The 24,123-nt window shown below is 40.6% G+C and overlaps 1 protein-coding gene across 1 annotated transcript in view; it reads left to right on the top strand.

Moving 5' to 3' along the window:
• The window catches only part of LOC130072481 (cytoplasmic dynein 2 heavy chain 1), a 124,206-nt gene that overhangs the window by 868 nt on the left and 99,215 nt on the right, over positions 1-24,123 (top strand). The window contains exons 2-19 of the mRNA XM_056237603.1: positions 377-563; positions 4,431-4,601; positions 7,750-7,888; positions 9,754-9,872; positions 12,539-12,683; positions 14,653-14,885; positions 14,959-15,090; positions 15,189-15,302; positions 15,959-16,070; positions 16,278-16,402; positions 17,606-17,781; positions 18,491-18,686; positions 19,570-19,665; positions 20,594-20,755; positions 20,870-20,968; positions 21,426-21,565; positions 21,654-21,882; positions 23,913-24,040. Coding sequence (XP_056093578.1) covers positions 384-563; positions 4,431-4,601; positions 7,750-7,888; positions 9,754-9,872; positions 12,539-12,683; positions 14,653-14,885; positions 14,959-15,090; positions 15,189-15,302; positions 15,959-16,070; positions 16,278-16,402; positions 17,606-17,781; positions 18,491-18,686; positions 19,570-19,665; positions 20,594-20,755; positions 20,870-20,968; positions 21,426-21,565; positions 21,654-21,882; positions 23,913-24,040 — 2,696 coding nt within the window. The 5' untranslated portion in view covers positions 377-383. The remainder of the gene's footprint in view (positions 1-376; positions 564-4,430; positions 4,602-7,749; positions 7,889-9,753; positions 9,873-12,538; positions 12,684-14,652; positions 14,886-14,958; positions 15,091-15,188; positions 15,303-15,958; positions 16,071-16,277; positions 16,403-17,605; positions 17,782-18,490; positions 18,687-19,569; positions 19,666-20,593; positions 20,756-20,869; positions 20,969-21,425; positions 21,566-21,653; positions 21,883-23,912; positions 24,041-24,123) is intronic.

Raw genomic sequence — 24,123 nt, 5'->3', positions numbered from 1 at the left:
AAGATGAACTTCTCATCTGGCAAAATACAGTGTATTATATTTTTCACAGCTGCTTGTTTTACTGTGAGATGTTCCCATGTTGATTGTACTGTGTCTGTGGTGTTCTTTCGGGGCGCCAAAATAATCTATTGGACGTCTCCAATAGATCCGATTTTCCCCTAAAATCGGACAGGAAGAGCTCTAGGTAAGGAATCGATCCAATCCGCACCTCAAAGGTTTGTTCGGAGGCTCTAGGACTGACTCCAGATTTGGTCCCCGACCTTGAGTTTTATTTAAATTGGGAGAAAATATGAAAGCTGACTGTATGATTTCCTCAATAACAGTTTTTGTATCCCTTGTTTTTCTGCTGCTAATCCCCGGGATGTTGTTTAAACAGGTGAAAGATGCCTCCTGGGACAGACGACCCCCGTAAACTCTTCATCCTGACCACAGTGGGGAACCACTTCACTCTGGAGACACCAGCATCTCTGTCCTGTCGTCCTCTCGATAACTTCCTAGATGATGGGAATGAGTTTCTGCTCGCCGTCAGCAGACACGCAGATGAGCTGCACTTCTCAAACAAGGTGTGTACAGCTTGATCTGAGCAATATTTGTTTAGTCACTTTAGACAAAATCCTTTTTAAGGCATAATTAAGATTTGTCACTAGATGAACACAAGGAAGAATAATATTCAAGCGCTTAATTATATATGCCACATTATATCAATACATTGTCTTACACAGTTTTCTACTTGATCTTTTTTTAAATCATTTTTTTTAATGAATGTGAGAGTGTTTTGAACTGAATCAATGGCATAGACAGTTTGAAAGATTTTTTTGTTATTTAAAGAGGACTTGATGTTGTTTTTGTCCTCTACTAGAACATGTTTTCCTGCTTGAATGTTGATTATTTTCCTCAAATTCTCCATTGTTGCGGCTCCTCTCTTCCCAGTCTGTCAGTAACGCTCTGTTTTCTTCCTGTCTCTATGAAGCCCCTCCTTCTGAAAAGCACACTGTGCTCTGATTGGTCGGCTGGATCACTGTGTTGTGATTGGTCGAGCGCTTCGAGTGTGTTTGGGAAATGTCCCGCTCTTCCCATAACCACCAGTTTAACACACTACTAACTAACTCAAGCAGGCCCCGCCCCTTTATTCTGCGTATGAATTATTATAATGAGGAATATTGTGACGTGTTCGTTCCCGGAAGAAACTCAAGACTACAATGGAGGCGTTTCAGGAGTTCAGAAACACTGATATAGAGAAGAACTCAAACGGCAACATCACACACTAAATAGTAATAATAGTATAAAATCAAACTTCCAAAGTTTACTGTTCATGTCAATGAATCAGTTCAACACACTAATTCAGTGATTTATGTAGTATGATTGCTACCGATCCATATATATATATATAATCTTCAGGAAACTTAATGGCCAATTTAAACATGCATTAATATTTACGATAATTAGCATAATTTTATATCGCAATATTCAATATTCGCATACGATAGTCGCATTTCGCCCCCTATAGTGTCAGTCGCGCGAAACTTTGAAATTGGTCGTGAAGCAACCGTTACCCTCGGCTATTCACAATGGTAAAATGAAGGATTTTAATGAATGTAATGCATGCATGAATATATCCACACAAAACAAATGACCCTCAATACATCTAAAATAAAAACAGTAGATTTTATAGAGCTAACAGGGCTAATCAATATAAATATCGATTTAATAATTATAAAAAAAAAAAATTTCCGCCATAGTTATTAATAACCAACATTTTACCGAAATAGCGTTTACAGAATATGTCACAAGGCTAGTCTGTGTTCTGTCTGGTTTCATGTTGTCACAGTCAAGTTTGTGTTTCTGTCTTGTTTAATGCATGTCACAAGTCTTGTCTGTTTCTGTCTTGTTTCATGTTTAGCAGCTCCCCGTTATGTTTATTAGTCTGTCACAGGTGTTTCCTATTAGCCACACCCTCTTGTTATCTTGTTAGCTCGTTTACCCTTGTATTTAAGCCTGTATGTCTAGTTTAGTCTTTGTGGGTCCTTAATGTTGTATGCTGGTTGTTCTGTTCCCTAGTACTGTTTCCTGAGTCTGTATAGTTTGAGTTTGTGTAATAAAGAAATGCTGCAAATGGATCCTACTTCCTCGTCTGCTTCAACCTCTCGTGACAGAAGGACCCACCTCACCATGGATCCAGCAGATTGTCGCTTTCACCTCCGCCAGGATAAACGCCTGATGGAGGATTATGTAAGAGAATTTTTGGAGTTTTGCCATGGAGTGAACTTTAAGGACACGGACTTAAAGGACATGTTTGGCCGGGGACTTAATACATTTCTGTATTTCCTCATGCCTCACGATACCCCACATTACACTCTGGCACAATATATTGGGTTCGCCCTTTTATTGAGTGGTTCGCCATTTACAGTGGGCTTTGCAAGTGAGGAACCCCACAAGCTCACATTATTCCCAAAGCCTGTTATAGTTCATGTCATGCCCACCATGCCTGATGCCGCTGCGGAGGAAGCTGTCCCTGAGGCCGCTGCGGAGGAAGCAGTCCCTGAGGCCGCGGCGGAGGAAGCAGTCCCTGAGGCCGCGGCGGAGGAAGCTGTCCCTGAGGCCGCTGCGGAGGAAGCTGTCCCTGATGCCGCTGCGGAGGAAGCTGTCCCTGAGGCCGCTGCGGAGGAAGCAGTCCCTGAGGCCGCGGCGGAGGAAGCAGTCCCTGAGGCCGCGGCGGAGGAAGCTGTCCCTGAGGCCGCGGCGGAGGAAGCAGTCCCTGAGGCCGCGGCGGAGGAAGCAGTCCCTGAGGCCGCGGCGGAGGAAGCAGTCCCTGAGGCCGCGGCGGAGGAAGCTGTCCCTGAGGCCGCGGCGGAGGAAGCTGTCCCTGAGGCCGCGGCGGAGGAAGCTGTCCCTGAGGCCGCGGCGGAGGAAGCTGTCCCTGAGGCCGCGGCGGAGGAAGCTGTCCCTGAGGCCGCGGCGGAGGAAGCTGTCCCTGAGGCCGCGGCGGAGGAAGCTGTTCCTGAGCACGCCACGGTGGGCGCTCCCGAGTTGGTCCAGAAGCACGTCAGGGCCATCGAACCTGAGACTGTACACATCGTGCCTGCCGAGCTTGAGTCTCTTCACGTCGTGCCTGCCGAGCTTGAGTCTCTTCACGTCGTGCCTGCCGAGCCTGAGTCTCTTCACGTCGTGCCTGCCGAGCCTGAGTCTCTTCACGTCGTGCCTGCCGAGCCTGAGTCCCTTCACGTCGTGCCTGCCGAGCCTGAGTCTCTTCACGTCGTGCCTGCCGAGCCTGAGTCTCTTCACGTCAGTCCTGCACTTCACGTCAGTCCTGCCGACCCTGCGCTGGAGCCAGGGCTGCCCAGGAGGGTGAACTTGAGTCCTGAGCACGCTGTGGAGGGCGCTCCCGAGGCTGTTCCTGAACTGTCTGGTCCGCCCTGGTCGCATATACGGCATGCTCCACCCTGGCCGCCCTGGCCGCCCGCACAGTTTGCTCCATTGATCTGGCCCTCCCACCTCTCCCAAGAACGCCTGCGTTTCACCACCACCCTGGAATATATTCTGAAGAGCGTCTGGGATCCGCTCTTTAAGGGGGAGGTTATGTCACAAGGCTAGTCTGTGTTCTGTCTGGTTTCATGTTGTCACAGTCAAGTTTGTGTTTCTGTCTTGTTTAATGCATGTCACAAGTCTTGTCTGTTTCTGTCTTGTTTCATGTTTAGCAGCTCCCCGTTATGTTTATTAGTCTGTCACAGGTGTTTCCTATTAGCCACACCCTCTTGTTATCTTGTTAGCTCGTTTACCCTTGTATTTAAGCCTGTATGTCTAGTTTAGTCTTTGTGGGTCCTTAATGTTGTATGCTGGTTGTTCTGTTCCCTAGTACTGTTTCCTGAGTCTGTATAGTTTGAGTTTGTGTAATAAAGAAATGCTGCAAATGGATCCTACTTCCTCGTCTGCTTCAACCTCTCGTGACAGAATAACATTAAAGAGTTAAAATATTGGTAATTCTAGTCCTTTTGATTAGAATGTATCACATCCGGTCGGCCGGTCGCATACGGTCTATTCGCAGAAGTTCAGATATTTCAACGGATCCAAAGCTCAAATCGGATCCGAATTTTCCGCATACGCATATGATCGGAAGCTCCCGTACGACTCTCCATTGGAAATGAACGACGTCCGGTCCGACGGCTGTCGTCTGTCGTGTGCAGTGGAAAGGTGGCTTTAGACTAATCTTACAAGTTAGACATACATTTCTTTTCTTTAAGACCGTTCATAACTTTTTAAAATTGAGTTACATTCAGCGTTTTCCTTCAGTTACATTTAAACATAGATTGGCCTGATCTGATACCGAAAAGTAAGACCGGTTGCCCCTTGACTAACTGTTAGTGGGTCATACTGGATCTGAAGACGCTGTGTCTCTGTTTATGCAACTGGCCCCTGATCTTGTCTTTGTGTAGCTGGAGAGTATGGAGGGTGACGGCAGGGTGCTCGTGTTCTTCAAACCTCATCCGTGTGTCGTGTCAGAGGAAAACCTGCACCGATCGGTCCTGGTGTCCTCCATGCTGGAGTCTCCCATCAGCACTCTGTACCAGGCCCTGCGACAGGTCTACGGCCCCGTCCTGCTGCAGGTCAGATGTTTGGGATTTCTTTGAGATGTTTTGTGCTAAATTGTAAATAAAATAAAATCTAAATCAGGGTTCCAGACTGCGACCATTTTTTGAGAATGTGCGAGTTAAAATTTTATGTGGTCGCATTTGTGCGAGTGCATGGTCAAGTACTCAGTTAAATTCACGCATGCGCAACAGAACGCCGTTGTATCAGCAGCTGCTGCAGTCCGTATGTTCAAAATGAACGAGTACATCATGAATCCATTTTCCAAACCGTGTTTTTAACTTATCCTGAATCACTACAGTACGCCTATAATACGTGTTTATATTCGGACTATTTTATCCCTGGGTCGGCTCGGCTGCAGAGTTGCCCAGTGCCTGCGTGACTCGCCATAGACATTAACGGAGAGAAGTAGCTCCGGCTACAATGTTCTTCCGCAAGACACTTGCAGTTTATTTATTAACACGTCACGCACATTGCACACTGATTGTGAAACGCGCCAATTAGGAATAATAAGTGTAAGTTAAATGTACAGTGTACGACATACACTCACCGGCCACTTTATTAGGTACACCTGTCCAACTGCTCGTTAACACTTAATTTCTAAGCAGCCAATCACATGGCGGCAACTCAGTGCATTTAGGCATGTAGACATGGTCAAGACAATCTCCTGCAGTTCAAACCGAGCATCAGTATTGGGAAGAAAGTTGATTTGAGTGACTTTGAACGTGGCATGATTGTTGGTGCCAGAAGGGCTGGTCTGAGTATTTCAGAAACTGCTAATCTACTGGGATTTTCACGCACAACCATCTCTAGGGTTTACAGAGAATGGTCCGAAAAAGAAAAAACATCCAGTGAGCGGCAGTTCTGTGGGCGGAAATGCCTTGTTGATGCCAGAGGTCAGAGGAGAATGGCCAGACTGGTTCGAGCTGATAGAAGGGCAACAGTGACTGAAATAACCACTCGTTACAACCGAGGTATGCAGCAAAGCATTTGTGAAGCCACAACACGCACAACCTTGAGGCGGATGGGCTACAACAGCAGAAGACTCCACCGGGTACCACTCATCTCCACTACAAATAGGAAAAAGAGGCTACAATTTGCAAGAGCTCACCAAAATTGAACAGTTGAAGACTGGAAAAATGTTGCCTGGTCTGATGAGTCTCGATTTCTGTTGAGACATTCAGATGTTAGAGTCAGAATTTGGCGTAAACAGAATGAGAACATGGATCCATCATGCCTTGTTACCACTGTGCAGGCTGGTGGTGGTGGTGTAATGGTGTGGGGGATGTTTTCCTGGCACACTTTAGGCCCCTTAGTGCCAATTGGGCATCGTTTAAATGCCACGGCCTACCTGAGCATTGTTTCTGACCATGTCCATCCCTTTATGGCCACCATGTACCCATCCTCTGATGGCTACTTCCACCATGTCACAAAGCTCTAATCATTTCAAATTGGTTTCTTGAACATGACAATGAGTTCACTGTACTAAAATGGCCTCCACAGTCACCAGATCTCAACCCAAAAGAGCATCTTTGGGATGTGGTGGAACGGGAGATTCGCATCATGGATGTGCAGCCGACAAATCTGCGGCAACTGTGTGATGCCATCATGTCAATATGGACCAAACTCCCTGAGGAATGCTTCCAGCACCTTGTTGGATCTATGCCACGAAGAATTGAGGCAGTTCTGAAGGCAAAAGGGGGTCCAACCCGTTACTAGCATGGGGTACCTAATAAAGTGGCCGGTGAGTGTATAAAAAAACAAGAGGCTAACAATGTCAAGATCAATATTTGTGTAGCCTGACACGGTATTTCACACTGCATCCGTTCCAGGAGCGGTGTGTAGCAGTGCAGAGATCGTTTACACACCGAGTCTATTTTTGCTGTGCTGCACGCGCTGAATTAAAGTGACCGCGCATAGTTCGTGGTCAAAATGAGCACAAATTGACATGACAATGAATTTCATCGTAAATGCATTTAATTAAATAAAATGTAGTAATCTCACCATAAATGCATTTAATTAAATACTTCTATTTTTCACAGTCATCTTTTTACTTTTAACTTTTTAATAGTTTTAATGAGAATATTTTGATTTGATAGTTAAAAGATTAAACAATTTTGCTAACATGAGGTCTTGTGTCACTGTCAGTCTTTTTACATCAGTGCAAAACTATGGTATGCAGATTAAGACCACTATTAATCAGCATGCATTGATTAATCCCATGGCATGTAGCAAAAAAAAGAAGAAAAAAGGTGCGACCAAATCATATGCCGGTGCGACCAACTGAGGATGTTGGTAGCACCAGTGCAACCAGTGGAAAAGTTAGTCTGGAGCCCTGTAAATAATGTATCACAGAAATTAGCGATATAAACTGGTGTGAGAAATCAAATCTCCTCATAAATGCCTCCAAAACTAAGGAGATGGCTATTGATTTTAGAGTGAGAGAGCTGGATATAACCCATCCTACATTAATTAATGGGGAACAAATTCAATTAGTAACAAATTATAAATACCTTGGTATAGTCTTAGATCATAAACTCAAATGGGGTGTGTGGACTGACTATGTAAGTAAGAAGACATAACAAAGGTTGTATTTCTTAAAGTAATGACTGTCTTCTAATGTCCATAGCATTATTGTATTATGCCATTATGTTTAAGTTGCTGTAATGCTTTAGTGGCTCAGAAGAAATCACTACGAAAAGTAGTAACAATGACAAGCAAACTGTTGGGAATTAAGTTAACAAGTATAGAGAGTATATATAAAGAGAGAGTGCAGAATAATGCTAATATCATTGTGAATGATACGAGGAATTCTTTTATCTTATGCTTTTGAATTACTGCCATCTGGCCGCCGGTACTGTGTTCCCCGTTGCATGAAAACAGGTCCAAACTATCTTTTATCCCCAAGAATATTCTAGTCTTCTAGTCTAGTGTGGATTGGTGGTCATCTGGTCTGGTCAGTGGTTATCTTTAATTAGATCTATTTGTTTTAATTTATTGTTTGTATATGCCAACTGTGATTCTTAAAATGTCTGTGTGAGCTCGCCGCAAACTACTTTCACTTCGGGGACAAATAAACACTACTACTACTGCTAGACTCACGGGCATGTGAATCTGCTGCTGGCTTTTGTAATGTGTTTTGTGTATGTTTTCTGCTCTCTTCAGGATGATAAATGGAGTCAGTCGTTCGACTCAAAGCTTCAGTCTCTGCTCACAGATCTTGAGGTCGGGCTGGGCTCTGTGCTTAGACACTCAACACCAAAGGATTCTGGGAAACGGAGTCATTCAGAGTCAGATGTGTCAAGTGAGTTCTCCCATCTTGAGTTTTTATACATTTAAATTGGCGGGTTGAATTTTATGTATGATATACATTTTTCAATTGTGGTCTTTTAAAAAGGCATCTGAAATAATAAACTGAGTGCAAACTAGTGTTGTCAAAAATATCGATTTTTCAATACTGGAATATCTGAAACTCTTCCGCAGGAAACACAATACCAGCTGCTCTTTCTCTCTCTCTCATCTCTCCGACAGCGAGTGACACACAAACCCGCCTCTCCTCACTCACTCGATTCATTTGCTCCGGATGAATATTGTTGGTGTTACAGGGCTTGAATTTCGGTGTGGGATTGCGCGTATTAAGCATAATTTTACTCATTCACACAGATTTGGGGCCTCATTTATAAAACTGTGCGTAGGATTCTTACTAAAAGTGTACGTGCGCCCGAAAGCCAAAAATGGCGTACGCAAAAAATATTCAGATTTATAAAACCGTGCGTACGCCAGAACCTGCGCAGAATTCACTTTATAAATCCCGATAAATCCCAGTCAGCAAAAGATTGTGCGCACACGCGTCTCCTCCCTGAAATAACCATATATGGAGCTTACAACGCCTAGTTTTACTATGCATATACTCATCTGCATATCATTTGCATATGATTATTCATCCACGTGATAACATGTTTAACGGTACAAGACATTAGGAAAATATGAAATACGGATGTGCCGTCACATTAGCCTACATTAATAAAAATAATTTAGTGGCCTATCCTTGCCTTGTTTTTGAATAAATAAATCAAATAGTGTAAAATACATTTCAGAGAAAGTTTTCACAATCTTTTCCACTGACCAAATAGTATTTTTTATTGATTTATATTTTTAATGGAAACAGATAGACTGTTGTGCATTATTTGCACAAAACTATTTTCTCAGACAATCTGCTATAAGCAATTCTCTCTTTAGTTAAAACATTAAAACACAGCATGCCAGAGGAAAATCGTTCAAAAGCATTGCATCCACAACAAATATTTATATTTATTGAATATAAAAAATGTAACTTCTCAGTAATGATTTCATATTTAAGTGTTTAACTCCATCAATGACAATGGCAAATTTAATCTAAAATGTTTATATCAGAAGTAAAACAGTTTAAATCATTATTTTATTTATTTAAACTGTTATTGTGAACATGCACTGTTTTTATGATTATAGGACTCTGTCGTTAGATAGGCGTTAGTTTCACTAAACGGCCCAACGCGCTCGCTGGCGCGGACATTTAAGAAGGGATGAATATTTGCCTCATGTGATAGGCTTGGTGAGTGAAATTATATTTGTATTATCTTCTGTATAGCCTATGTATAATTTTCTTTAGATTTTCTGTCTAAAAGTGACCAAAAAGACATTTAACTCCAGCTCACCATCGGTGTCGCCAAACTGCTCCGTCTCCAAAACGTTCGTACGCATGGGTCAGAGTTTGCGTGCAGGTGCGCACATTTTTTCGTCAAGTTTGTTTTTATAAATCACAACTTATGCGTCGGAAGTGGCGTATGCCTCTTTCAGGGCCTGTTTTGTGCGTACGCAACGGTTATAAATGAGGCCCTTGGTGCTCAGACCCAAATTGCGTGTACATAAAGACACTATATTGGTTATAAAACAGTATAAGGGACCCGTGCGTCAGCTCTTAAAGTGACAGCAGCCTAATATACTGGCTGCCAAGTTATGAGACGATATTAAAAATATCTATATGGCATTTTTTCCCCATGGTTTCCATGTAAAAGTTGTGGCCAGTGAAAACGCTGAGTGGCTTGTAACCACTAGCCACAGTGGCCGATGAGCAAAAAAGTGAATGTCAAGCCCTGCATGCGAGTAAAGTCCCCATGCTGATGTGTGCAGGCATCACGACCCCTCTGGATGAGTTCTGCTTCTGGGCCGATGTCAGTCGCTCTGGACAGCAGAGCAGCGAGAGAGAGCGAGCGGCACACTTCACTGAGCTCTTCACCGCCATTGAGAAGGTACACACACACACACACATTAAGAGTTTTGATGCTCCTGTGCACACTATCGACTTATCTCACGATATAGGGACATGACCTCGATCATCATGTATTGCCCATTATGTGTAAATAAAAATAAATGTCACCAACATTTTGGCTATCGCAGTGCTCTCTGTCATCTTATCTGCTCTCCGTGTTTGAGGCGAAAGCAGAGCACAGGTCCTTCATAAGCGGAGTGGACAACGACAGAAGGTGTCTAGTGTTTTCCTGACGGCTACAGACAGTTTGGAAGAAGAATCCAAATGCACTTTCAAAGCCGCAATCCACTGTCCCGGTTGCAAATATAAACATGACAGCGTGAAACGTTGCACGCTCACAGCTAGGGTTAAAGGTTGTTTCAGCGATTTCAGGCCCAAACATAAATGATCACATTCATCTAGTGCTGGGCGGTTTGACCAAAAATTTATATCACGTTTTTTTTCCAAAATTATGCCGGTTTTCCGGTTTATGACAGTTTTTTTTTTTTTATGCATAATCAGGTATTCAAAGCATTTTCTACTGGTTGAGAGAGGAATTACTGCAGTAAATTGGTCTATTTTACTGTCATTAGTGAATATTGTAGAACAATTCCACACTAGTGATATAGGTTTGCATGGCCCTAGAATATTATGCTGTTGTTTACAAATAAGAGGCAGTCATGATTCTAATGAAGTGAGGAATCAGAATGCAAAGAAAATTGCAATCAAAATACAGAACTTTTTAGTTTCGGGTTGTATTTAATATAATAAAACCCGCCAAATCGTCCGCTTTTTGGCGGCCGCCAAAGCAAATTTTTGTCCCGCCAAAGCCTTTTTTTGATCGGTGAGTGTTGGAGAAGGTTGTGTCAGCGATTTCAGGCCCAAACACATTCATCTAATCGTTCCTAACGATCCGCTAGCTGCCCGCCCCATAAGCAGGCCGTCTCTGTAGGCAGCCTAGGCTCTGAGATCTGCACACAAAAACAATTGGGTTCACCAACCACTCAAAACCAAAATAAACAGTGTTCCAACCAATCACCGACGCTGGCTTCTTCTTCAGCTCCGCCTTCGCGTGCAGCCGTGCACGAGCGCAAAACCTCACAACACCCACCGCTGTCGGTGATTGGTTGGATTGGTTTATTTTTGTTTTGAGTGGTTGGTGAACCCATTTGTTTTTGTGTGCAGATCTCAGAGCCTAGGCCGCCTACAGAGACGGCCTGCTTATGGGGCGGGCAGCTAGCGGATCGTTAGGAAAGATTAGATGAATGCGATCATTTATGTTTGGGCCTTTTTTGGGCCTGAAATCGCTGATACAACCTTTAAGGCCGTTTCACAGTCACAAGTGTCTAGTTCATTTTCAGAATGCATTTTTTTTGCATTCCACTTCGCTGTTTTGCCATTGTTTTTCTTTGTAAACGTGCGCTAGACGGAAGTGTTTGACCATCTTTTGCAGCATCTCCTGCATTACGCGGCGTTATAAACACAGTGCGCTCAAGTTCAACTTTTAAAAAACACGCCTCTAGAAAGATAGATTTAGCAGCAGATGTTTCCTGTTGAGGCGTCTGTGCCTTTGCTCATATGGACATCTGACTGCTAAATAGGGTTTGTGTTTTTCAGCAGTAGTGTGCACCCTTACTTTACTGAGAAAAATCTCCATATAACTGCTTTTTGTGCATTTGCAAGTATTTTTGTTTTTTCTTCTTGTCACTTTTTGTTAACAAAGGTTTATTTAATATTAGCTATTTATATGTTATTTATTTTGACACTTCAATTCCACTATCTAAATATTCTTAAGAATTAAAGGTTTGTTGTCATTTGAAAGTGTGTAGGCCTACTTGCATTATTATTCTTTTATATTATTATGATTATATATTCAGTGGTATAAAACGATCTTAAAATGACAATAATATAGTTTAATGCAAATGTTTCTGCGACAATATATCACCCAACGAACAGTAGTTATCGTGACAGGTCTAGCTGTACACATAGTCTGTGTGTGACCCAGTGTTTTTGTAATATTATTTATATACTATTATGGCATTTGTTCATATTTTGAATTGGCTTTTATTTTTATACTTTATACTACAGTTTTAATTTTAGTTGAATTTTTATAATTTGATGCTTTTATTATTTTTTATCATTGTTTTAAATATATAGATATTTTTATTTAGCTTTAATGTTATTTTTTTTTAAATATATATTTCTATGTAGCTTTATAATTATTTTAACTCATATTATTTAAGTTAGATACCAAGTCAACATTTCAAAAATGTTTCATCTAATTTTTATATTTTATATTATTTCAGCTTTATTTTCATTATCAATAAAAATTTTAATAGTTTAGTTTTAGTTAACAATACTGGCACGATCAATGTTGGACGTCTATTATTATTAACTTAAACCTGTTTTATTTCAGTTAGTTGCTAATGCATCATTTCTAGCTTTTAAGGTTAATTGTTTAGTCTAATATTTATACTTTATTTTATTTCAGTGTAGGAAAACATTTGAATACTTTTAGTGACCAATAACACAGTGTCCATAAATTGGCTGTTTACATCAACTTATCCAATCAATTTAAGCTGTTTTATAATGATACATTTTAATTTCATGCTTGAAAACCAAGAACTAGTAACCCTCCATGGACTTTGAATCATGTGTTTGTTTCAGGACTACAGTAATCTGGATAGTTTCAGTCTGGTGGAGGTACAGGACCTGATTGAGAGCACACGCGAGACAGTAGATGACGTGTGGAAACAGAATGAGCACGCCGCCTATCCCGAGACACGCATGATCAGACTCATGGATGTCATAGGTGCACATCAAGCGTTGCTAAGTAATAATGACACTTAAAGGATTAGTTCACTTTAAAATGAAAATTAGCCCATGATTTACTCACCCTCAAGTCATCCTAGGTGTGTATGACTTTCTTCTTTCAGACGAACACAATCAGAGTAATATTAAAAACACCCTGACGCTTCCAAGCTTTATAATGGCAGTGAATTGCAACCAAGCGTGCCGCACAAGCCCTGAAAAGTGAAGCCAAAACGTCTCGATCGCCCCCCTGGTGGCCGGTCCTAGTATAGCTCATAAACCCCGCCTCCCCATGTTATTCAACGGCACGTGAGACCAACTAAACAATTAAATTACACTTCAAATATTGTTTTTCCAAAGATGATTTCTGTCATTAACGGTAGTTTTTATCACGCTGATGTAAGTTCAAGAGTTTGTTTTTAAAAATAAGTTTGTTTTTAGTTAGTTATTTGATGCGGTGGTGTGACGTCATGATTGACAGCTGTGATTGACAGGTTCTCTGAGCGAAGTAGTCACTGAAGCACCAACAGACTTTTTTTCGGGATCTTCGGAGGACTGAGGAGATTGGAGCTTTACATTTAATATATAAATTTCTATAATTAATAATTTTTTTTTGATTGATTCAGGCCGGGGCCTTGATTTCACGGCTTTACTTCCTGTTCACGACTGCGCATGTCTGTGGTCCCGAAATTGCTACTGCGCAGACTCAAGTTCCAAGATGTCAGCGCCTTATCGGGACACTGGCGGCTTCACTTCTGACCAATGGAAGAGAGCGAAGGGGTGTCGTCCATCTTTTTTTACAGTCTATGATTGCAACCAACAGATTGAAACTCAAAAAAGTGAATCCATCCATCATAAACGAACTCCACACGGCTCCGGGGGGTTAACCCTCTGGGGTCCTTCGGCCCAAATGGACCCGAAGCATTTAAATATATATTTTTTTTTAAATCATTGCTTTATCGGAATGGTCCGAAATTTGGTGACTTTGTTGGTACTTGGCATATGAACACCCAAAAAAATTGGGGACAGGATTTGAATAGTCTAAGTGGTTGTAAAAAAAATAGTCACAATCAGGACCTTCGGGTCCAAATGGACCCGCATAGGAAATGAATGGGAAATTGGCAAAAATGTGAAAATACAGAGTTATTTTGTGCGTACAAACTACAAATCAGCCACGATCCAGAAAAAAAGCACACAACAGTGAAGGGGTGAATCTATAAAACATCAAGAGTGCAAAACAGACACATCCACACACACACACACACACACACACACACAAACACACTAATAAATTCAGATTACATATGGGTTTTGAATTTTTAAAATGCTCAGTTTGTCCAAAATTGCTTTCATGAGGCCTAGGCTTGACTCTAAAATGAAATACAGCTTTAAAAAAAATAAAAAATAAAAATTTTTTTTAAAAAAAATTTCTATTATATTCAATGGGGAAAAAATGGGTCATAATTATTGCATTAATATTAATTATAAATCATTTTTATTTTTGAAATTATCTCAAAACACCAAAAAAGAAAAGAAAAAATATTATAAAAAACAAGTAAAAAAAAAAAAAAGATGATTTTTTTTTAATAAATATTAATTCCACCCTTCCGGCCCATTTGGACCCGAAGGTCCTGAGTGTGACTCTGAAATGAAGGACCCCAGAGGGTTAATAAAGATCTTCTGAAGCAAAGCCATGAGTTGATGTGAGAAAAATATTCATATTTAAAACTTTATAAAGTAAAATAACTAGCTTCATACTGGTATTGATGGTTGCAATCCACTGCCATTATAAAGCTTGGAATTTTAATATTACTCTGATTGTGTTCGTCTGAAAGAAGAAAGTCATATACACCTAGGATGTCTTGAGGATGAGTAAATCATGGGCTAATTTTCATTTTTGGGTGAACTAACCCTTTAATAATATATTTGAGAAAGTACTAATAACGGTCCTGATGTATGTGTGTTTACAGGCGGAGCTCTCGGCAGGTTCGTACAGAGGAAGTTGAATGCGCTGCGCTTGTGGGAGGATCCTTATTTCACAGTCAGGGAGGGGCTTAAAGGGGGCGTGGCTGTCTGTGAGCAGTGGGTGGCGGCCTGTGAACGCCTGACTGGTCAGGTGTGGAAACGCTACTCACCTCATCCGTGGAGTGGAGAGAAACACCGGCCACAGGGCCTAGAGAGCCTCGCCCAGCGACTGGAGGAGGTCGGACCGCACACCTATCAAACCTTGTAGTATAATCTGGTGCATTATCTTATGATGTGTGTGTGTGTTTTAGGTGGTGCAGGTGCGATCTGTGTGTGAGAAACTGCAGCGTTTGTTATCCGGAGGGAAACAGCAGGTTTCAGCCGCACGTGTGTATCAGCCTTTCACTGGACTCAACCCGATACACTACAACCCTTATACTGAGGTACACACATGCACAAGATATTCACTATTGTATTTCCATTGCAAACACATATTTGATATATCACTCAGCTGTATATTTATGTGTGTGTGTGTGTTTAGCCCTTATGGAGAGCCGCGGTGTCTCAGTTTGATCGACTCATCACTCCAGCTGAACAGGAAGCAGCTGGAAAGCTCAAGACCTTTATAATAGATGCACAGGACAGTCCGCAGCAGGTACACACACTCACACTAGTCCTGTGTATCCAGACGTTTAGCTTTTTGTTTGAGTAATTTCGTTACTCTAGCCAAGAACCGCCCACTTAGACAGAGAGAGACCGTCTAAATGAGGGCGAGTGAATAGATATGAAGCAGCACAACTGTTTTCAACACTGATAATAATCATAAATGTGTCTTGAGCATCAGATCATCATATTAGAGTGATTTCTGAAGGATCATGTGACACTGAAGACTGGAGTAATGATGCTGTGATCACAGGAATAAATGACACTTTACTATATATTCACATAGAAAACAGTTATTCTAAATTATAATAATATTTCTCTGTTTTTACCATATTTACCATGATCAAATAAATGCAGCCTTGGTGAGCAGAAGAGACTTCTTTCAAAAACATTATAAAATCATACCATCCCCAAACTTTTGAACGGTAGTGTATTAGAGAAACCGTGAGACATTGTGAATTTTCTGCCTTCAAAAAATAAACTACTGATTTTTTCACAGACCTCAGAAAGCATAGTTAAATATCTCATATACGTTTCTTAAACAAAACTCAAATTGTTTACCTTGTAAACTTCCAGACTGTCTGTGTGCTTGATGCTTGACCTACTAAATTCACAGACAAACACTTCTTTTTCTTAACGTGGTTTCAGCTGCTGCAGGCGTTTCAGAAACACAGAGATCTGATCAAACGACCCACAATCAGCAAAGAACTGCAGCCAGAGAGAGAAACGCTCCTCACACGATTGCTGGACTACAACAAGGGTCAGATCACACACACTGAGCAATACAACCACATAAATGACTGATTTGAAACACTCATTTTGGCCAAAATGAGGTATTTTAAAAGTCAGCATGATCGTCTACTACGTTATGAAGCTCACTAATACATAGCTAGAGTTTCACAAATGACTAAGGCCATCTAGAAAGAGTCTTTAAAGAGTTTTTCATGCTAGCCGTGTTGTTGCGCAGGACTGCGGGCAGATTTTGAGAGCCGTTGTCACGGCGCTCCAGGAGAGAAAACCGGTCCTCTAGCAGGAAGAAACCTTCCTGAGGTCGTCAACAACATCGTATGGGTCAGGCAGCTGTTGCTTAAGGTGCGTAACACACGGACGGGTTTCATGAGCTTATACGTAATAGACAACAAAAGACACTACTGGCAGAAGAACCATTGTTTTTACAGTTTTATTCATATCTAGTGGATATTCTGAAGGTTTGTTCATATATAATTTTCCTGATTTATATGTAAAATGTAATTCCAAAAACATGGTGAAAATATATTTTTTCAGTTTTGCTTCTTCTGATATATGGAGTGATAAATATCTAAAATCCCCTCCTATCCATAAAAGCCTTTAATATTTCAACAAAATGAATTTTGAACCTGGCTTTATCCAATGTTCTGATTCCTTTGTGCATATTAGAAAATGCCTCATTTGCATATTTAAACAACATTTCAGAGGTCTTAATGTACTGTGTATAAGCAGCTGATGAAAGCATGGTGATATCTATTAGTTAGTTATTTTTTACCATATTCACCTGTAGTGTCATGCATTAAAGGTGAAGTATGTAAGATTTTTTATGTTAAAATACATTCTTTGAACTCAGTTCACTGTTCATTGACTACTATTAGTGTGCTATACATGGGTTTATCTCCCCCAAAAGTGTAAACGTTGAGCCTCCCAGGCACCATTAAATCATGAGCTATCCGTTCAGATCTGTCAATCACTTTCCAGCTCAACCAATAGTGAGGGTTTGGGGCGTGGCTACTGTAGGAGGCGGAGCCAGAGGGTGTTTAGCGGGTGTGAGACCATGACTGACACATTACATGCGAAGGGACATAAAATTTTGGTCAAAAATCATTGCATTTAGAGCTTCACAGATTAAACAGGCCATACAGCATCATCATGCACCTGTTCAGAAAGACACATGTACTAGTTTATAATGTTAGCTTAGCCTCAAAGAGTTGTGGTCTGTCATGTCAGAAAATGCACCCAATGCAGAGTCGCTGGATGGGTTTTTTAAAAGCGAGACGCTTGCGTTCACACTACACAGAGTGTTTCTGCTTACTTACGACACAGAGCACACAGCTAAAAGTAATATGTTGGACCTTTTACTGAAAAAAGTCTACTTTCTCCTGTTGAGACATGGCTTCACAAGCACCCGTACCTGTAATTCCGTTAGGAACCACTAGTGTTGCAGAAACAACATACTTCACCTTTAAATACATTAAAAAAGAACATTAAAAGTGGTGAAGGACTTGAGTTGGTCACTAGTTATAGCAGTAAAATGTGTGTGTGTAGGTGGAGGACTCTCTGAAGATGGCAGACGCTTTGCTCTCGGATCTGTCTGGGTTTCGGTCGCTCTCCCGTTTCTCTGATGAGCTGCAGGACCAGCTGAGATCATACGAGCAGGAGCAGTTTGAAGACTGGACCAGAGACCTGCTGTCAGGACTCTCCGATCCCAAATCTGGAATCAGGTTAACACACACACACAAACAACAAACATGTTGACATACTTTAAAGGGCATTTCTTAGCCATTGCTCATATTCCTATAAAGCATCATGTTTGATAAGCAAATTTTAAAGGCTCAACATGCTCAAAACTTTTCTGACAAACCTGTTGTACACAATTTACTACATGCCTTCTGTCTACATTGATAGTTAAGACTACTTTTTTTTTTTTACCAAGTAATTTAGTATAATTGTAAAAAGGTCCAACTTCAGCTCATGGTTCACGTGTCTATTTCAGAGGTTTCGCAGTATTTGGGGCAGAACAGCCAGATTATGCACAAGCTTCTTCCTACAAGCTATCAGGCTCCTGACCTTAAAATCATCCTTTACCACTATATCTCACTGAATCCTGAAGTCCTCATGTGAACTGGACTGGGTTATTGCAATAATAGGATTTATTTATAATGTGAAATAACTGTTTTCCACAAATTAACATGTGCAATATCACTATTTATATGCTGCTGTCCAACTCTTTTTAGTGTTATATTTATCTATCTATCTGTCTATCTGTCTGTCTATCTATCTATCTATCTATCTATCTATCTATCTATCCATCTATCCATCTATCCATCTATCCATCTATCCATCTATCCATCTATCCATCTATCCATCTATCCATCTATCCATCTATCCATCTATCTATCTAATCTATCTAATCTATATATCTATGTCTAGTTTGCAGGCCAGTAATCGTGTGATGGAGTTGGATCACATGGATGGTAAACTGAAGATCCAGTACTCGGACCGGCTGGTGAGTTTACTCAGAGAGGTTCGACAGCTCTCCGCTCTGGGCTTCACCATCCCTGCTAAGATCCAGCAGGCGGGAAACACCGCAGAGAAGTTCTACCGACAGGCCATCATCCTCAAACAGGTGTGTGAACACATATACATACGGACTGGAGTTTTCATGACACTGAACGCTTGCTAAAAGTACCAATATGACTACTAACTAACCCAACAGGTGACATTCATAGACAAGATTTTACTCTAGAATGTTCTCTGTTTCAGGTAGCATTAGGAAGTTAGATTCATTTATGTGAATCAGTTCATTCATATCATTGAAATGAATCACTGACTCATTTGAGTCAACACTTAATACAATTTGCTCAAGGTAAATACTGCTCTGAAGTCAGTTATATCATTTTATAGTTATTCAGTTAAAAGATACTGACCTCTTACATAGTTTAATTGCAACAAGCTAGTCTTTGTAAGTAGCTTGACTGTAGTTAATTCGCTTGTAGTTTAGCTTCCCCCAGACGTTGCATTGTTGCATTAACCACATCCATCCTGCTTAATGATGCTTAATGATGCCCCCCCCCCCCCCCCCCTCCCTCATACCCCTCATACCTCTCTGTGAAATAACTGTGAACTGGACTTTGCATTGTTGCATTAATCACATCCATATCCAACTCTGATTATCATACTCATCATACTTTTGTCCTGGTTGTCTTTTTGTTTTGTAAAGCCTCTTGCTGCTATTAAGAGCGAATGTCACTGGTTCTGTGTTTAAACAACTATATACTTCGATGTGCCATGTTTACACAGGGGTATTTATTACTTATTTTGTTAGTGCACTCTAAGACACCATGTACGGTTGTTGTATGCTCCAAACACAATTTCGTTGTTGTTCTCTGGACGACAATGACAATAAACGTGAAATGAGGAAATGAAATGAAATACTGTATTCTTAGGTCAAATGTTGTGTTGTATGTAGACTTGTGTTGCGAGTACAAGTGTATTTGTGTATTTAACAGGTGGCTCATTTCTACAACACCATCGATCAGCAGATGATACCTTCTCAACGACCCATGATGCTCGGCTGTGCTCTGGCCTTTGAGCAGGTCATCAAGGTAATCACTAAATTGTTACATTGAATTTCTGCTTATCAATTCCTAATTTCAATTCCAATAAGGTAAAAAAACAACAACATTGATAACATTCACATTTATTCTAAGTCTTATTGCAAAACAGGTCATTTTGGCTGAATACCATGAACAAAACTCAAACAGGCTAAAGAACACTTACTCAAGGAACTTCTGCCTATGGTTTAAAAACACCACAGCAAAAACAACTAGCCTAACTAAGATACATTTCAAGCATTATTAAAGACAAGTAAAACACTCAGTAATTAAAAAGGAACAAATAAACAAATTAGCAATCGCACAAAAATACAACTGAACACTGATTGAAATAAACAGTGTTTTTAGATTTTCAGATATTCAGGTACAGAAACTGTAATCAAATGTGTAATAACCACTTATATTACAAATATAAGTTATACAGTTTTAGACTAATGCACGTATCCAATATACCGTTACACAAGCATTTGTTTCTCAACTGTTTTCTTTCATTTAAGACATAACTGACTGTGTTTACAAGGATATTTGTGTCTGTTCAAGTGCAAAAAGATCAGAAGAGAACTCAGTTCAGTATTGTGCACTATTCACTACGAGAGACGGCTTTCTGTGCACACACTTTGGATGTGTGTGCACCACAGAAAACAGTGTGCAGGTCTTTTTGCCCTTGAATGGTTTAAAATAACATAAAATCACTTTTTCTGTGTGGACGGAAAACAGACAGAAAACACATCACGAATCCGATTCCTGACTTTAAGGATCCGATTCCAGAATTGGAATAGATTTTGATTCCCAACTCTAATTCTTACTGACCCCAAACTTGTGAATGGTAGTGTATTGTGCATGATAAATGAGTACAGGCAGTGTTTTGAGTGTCATAAACTGGTCAGTTGGTCACATCTTTCTGTTTGTTGACCAATAGAACCCACGGTCTCAATCTCACGGCGAAGGCGGAAAACTCCAGATCACGTGGGAGAATCCTAAAGAGCTGGAGCAGTACATCAGTAAACTGCAGAGCGCCGCTGAGAGACTCTCCACGGAGAACCGCAAACTCAGGAAGTGGCACACCGAATTCTCTGACAAGGTGATCTCTTTTTCCTCCACCGTGAACGTGCACGTTTGGAGCATCAAGGCACACATGAACATGGAAGAGCTGGCTGACTGGCTTTGTGTGTGTGTGTGTGTGTGTGTTTTATAGGTGGTGTGTCTGATGGGAGTGGATCTCTTGCGTCAGCAGCAAAAATGGAAAGATGGTCTTCAGGATCTCAGGACTGGATTTGCCACACTGGAGTCTCAGGTGATCACGAGTCTTCTGTCACTTCACAGTAAATACTGCTCCACGCCAACTCATCTCTGCATCTGCTTATTGTGCATTTGGGAACACAACATGCGCCAACAATCTTCCCAAAGTCGTAATGAGAAGTGCTTATAAACCGGCTTTTGTCAACAAAAGAGAAGTTTTAGTCTTTTGAAGTCTTTAAATATACTACTATTGTAAATTTATAGTTTTATAGTAAACATTATTATTCATTTTTTTTCTTAAATCCTTGATTTATTTGAAGTGATTTTGTATAATGTTTTATATAATAATAATAATAATTTTAAAATGTTTAAATTTAAAAAGCAACTTTTGTCAAACCGTGGCATGATTTTTATCAGAAAACCAGGTTGGTGGTATAATAGTGCCTAAAATGCTGTCTGTATGCAGCTCACTGGGTTTTGAACACTATGTGTGTGTGTGTGTGTGTGTTCAGGGGTTTCGTACAGGAGACATGAGGGCCTGGCGTCAGCACTGGAACCATCAGCTGTATAAAGCTCTAGAGCATCAGTATCAGGTGGGACTGGAGGCCCTCAACAAGAACCTGCCGGAGATTAACATCGACCTCATCTTCAAGTAAAAGCCCTTTCCTCTTGATGCGTTTTAAAGGACTAGTTCACTCAAAAACCCAGCCAAAAACACTCAATTATTTGTGTTTCTTCAGGCAGGGGCGGCTGCAGTTCCGTCCTGCGTTCGAAGAGGTCAGGGCAAAATACTACCGCGAGATGAAGCGGTTCATCTGCATCCCGAACCAGTTTAAGGGCGTGAGCGAGACGGGAGAGGAGCCCATATTCACCTGCATGATCGAACGCAACGCCAGCGGCTTCTTGACCATCTTCAGCAAAGCTGAACTCCTCTTCAGTCGACTCACACAACTGCTGGACAAGTTTAAGGTACCGCACACTGCGTTCCAAACCCTAGTGAGCTGTCAAACTAGGTACCGTCATTGAGAAGGCCGTTCCAATTACATGCAGCAAAATTTGGCTTCCTTTTAAGATTTTAGCTGATTTTGACCAAAAACAAAGGCAACATCATATCATTAAACGTAATACTTTTATTAATCAACGATGCATCAAGCTGTTTTCAACATTGATAATAATCATAAAAGTTTCTTGAGCAGCAAATCATCATATTAGAGTGATTTCTGGAGGATCATGTGAGTAATGATGCTGAAAATTCAAAATATCCTGTAAGACGCTTCTTTCAATTAATGCACCCCAAACTTGTGAACGGTACAGTATATCCTTCAAAGATAGAGCAATCCCAGAATACAGTGCAGAATTCTCTTAAAATTGTTAGTTGAGGGAAACGTCGATTATAAATTAAGTTCTGGACAAATAATTCACGCATGGTGGATTCCAATAATATTAGAATATTAGAACACAAAGGGAATTTCAGCACATAAAGGTCATGAACTGAGGTCACTTTTAAAGTGATGTTCTAGAAAACACCGTGACACCCACACACACGTCCAACCAGATCCCCTGTCTATTAGACATTACCTGTAGCTTAAAACCCAGTGAACTGCCTACCTAGATATGTTGAATGCATCTATGATGCCCAAAATGCTGCCTGGATCAGTGCACTAGTTTTGTTTTTAAGATATAACAAGTGTTAGCATCTATTTATTGTGTTTTTGCATTTACAAACGTCCATTCTTGAAATGCTGCTTTCAATTGTGGTTTAGACTAGAGAACACTCTGCCAAAGGTTTAATACTGTCAAGGGGAATCCCAGCCCACTCGCACACAAACTCACTTCTGATTCCTGCCGCCCACACAGAGGGGAAACGGCCTGAGCGCTTCCTCTTTAGCAACACGACTGGGAAACCTCGTTCGAGTCGTTCTGTCTGAGATCTGTGTGTCTGCTAACGGCAGATGTCCGATCAATGAGCAGGTGCTGCTTTAATTAGCCGTATACAACTGTCTGTTCACTGACAATGATCCTTCATCATGCTTTCATTAGCTTACACAAGTTGCCTACTGTATGCAAAATTATTAAGTAGCGTGTTCATTGCAAATCTGAAATGACAGCTCAGCGTTTTGCTCATTTCATCACTTCCTAAGAAAGCGACCCAATAAAAGCTTTTGCATGAAGGCTTGAGCGGTTTATTTCAGTTTTGCTCGATTGGAGTTTTTTTATGTGGCTAATAACAAAAGGGAAGGTTTGCAATTTTGACAATTCCAAAATAACACACAATCGCCGCATAATCTACAACATATGAGTTTAGTTTCTGAATGAATAGTTATAATTCTTCAATTTCTGACCCTTTTGTATAAACCCAGTGCAGTACCAACATTATTTATTGCACCAAATATCAAAATGTCCTTAAAATCAAATTTAGAAATGCTTTAATATCACAATGAACTGGTCAAGCAATATGCAAAATTATAACATAAGCAGATTTAAGTTTCTAAATGTGTTTTTAAACCTATTAAAACATTGTTTTCGTTAATTGAAATAAAGCTGACATTTTGAAAGTACTAAACTTACTAAAGCTTTAAATGAAATAGAATAAATTCAAGCTAAGTGAAATAGTAATAAAAAACGCTTAAATGACATAAGCACATAACAAAAATACTAAAACTAAACTTGAACTAAAATTAAAATGAAAACTTAAAACATGAATTTGCACCAGAGTTTGTTTGGAATGCATGACCTTTGACATTAATAACTTTTGACATTAATAATAGCTGTGTTAACTATACATATTTAAATGGTTAGTCACTTGTTCCTTTTTACATTTAGCATTTCCCTGACCAACCGATTTGACTTTTAACGTAGCTCATAACAGACGAGAGGGTTTGTAACTAATGTTCTGCCAGATGAGAACAAATCTATGACATCAAGCCTCTTGAGATGCTTGCATGGGGGATTATTTGATTGTGATTTATAAAAGTGTTTCCCTGTGTGTCTGTGTTCAGGACTGGGTGGTTCTGGGCCAGGTGGATGTAGATGTTCTGGTGGAGAAACACCTTCACAGTGTCCAGGACTGGGAGAGAAACTTCAAAGCTCTCAAAGCCAAAGGAAAAGAAGCCGAGCGGCTGCCCAGGTATCTGTGTGTGTGTGTGTGTGTGTGATCATACCCTGATCAGCCAAAACATGGACTCTACAAGAGCCCTGAAGGTGTCCTGT

Source organism: Rhinichthys klamathensis, unplaced genomic scaffold (genome assembly GCF_029890125.1).
Source record: "Rhinichthys klamathensis goyatoka isolate OS25496 unplaced genomic scaffold, OSU_Roscu_1.1 h1tg000490l_1, whole genome shotgun sequence".
In the NCBI taxonomy this organism is placed as follows: Eukaryota; Metazoa; Chordata; class Actinopteri; order Cypriniformes; family Leuciscidae; genus Rhinichthys; species Rhinichthys klamathensis.
Note: the sequence above shows the minus strand (reverse complement) of the source record. Positions and strands in the feature narration are given on the sequence as shown.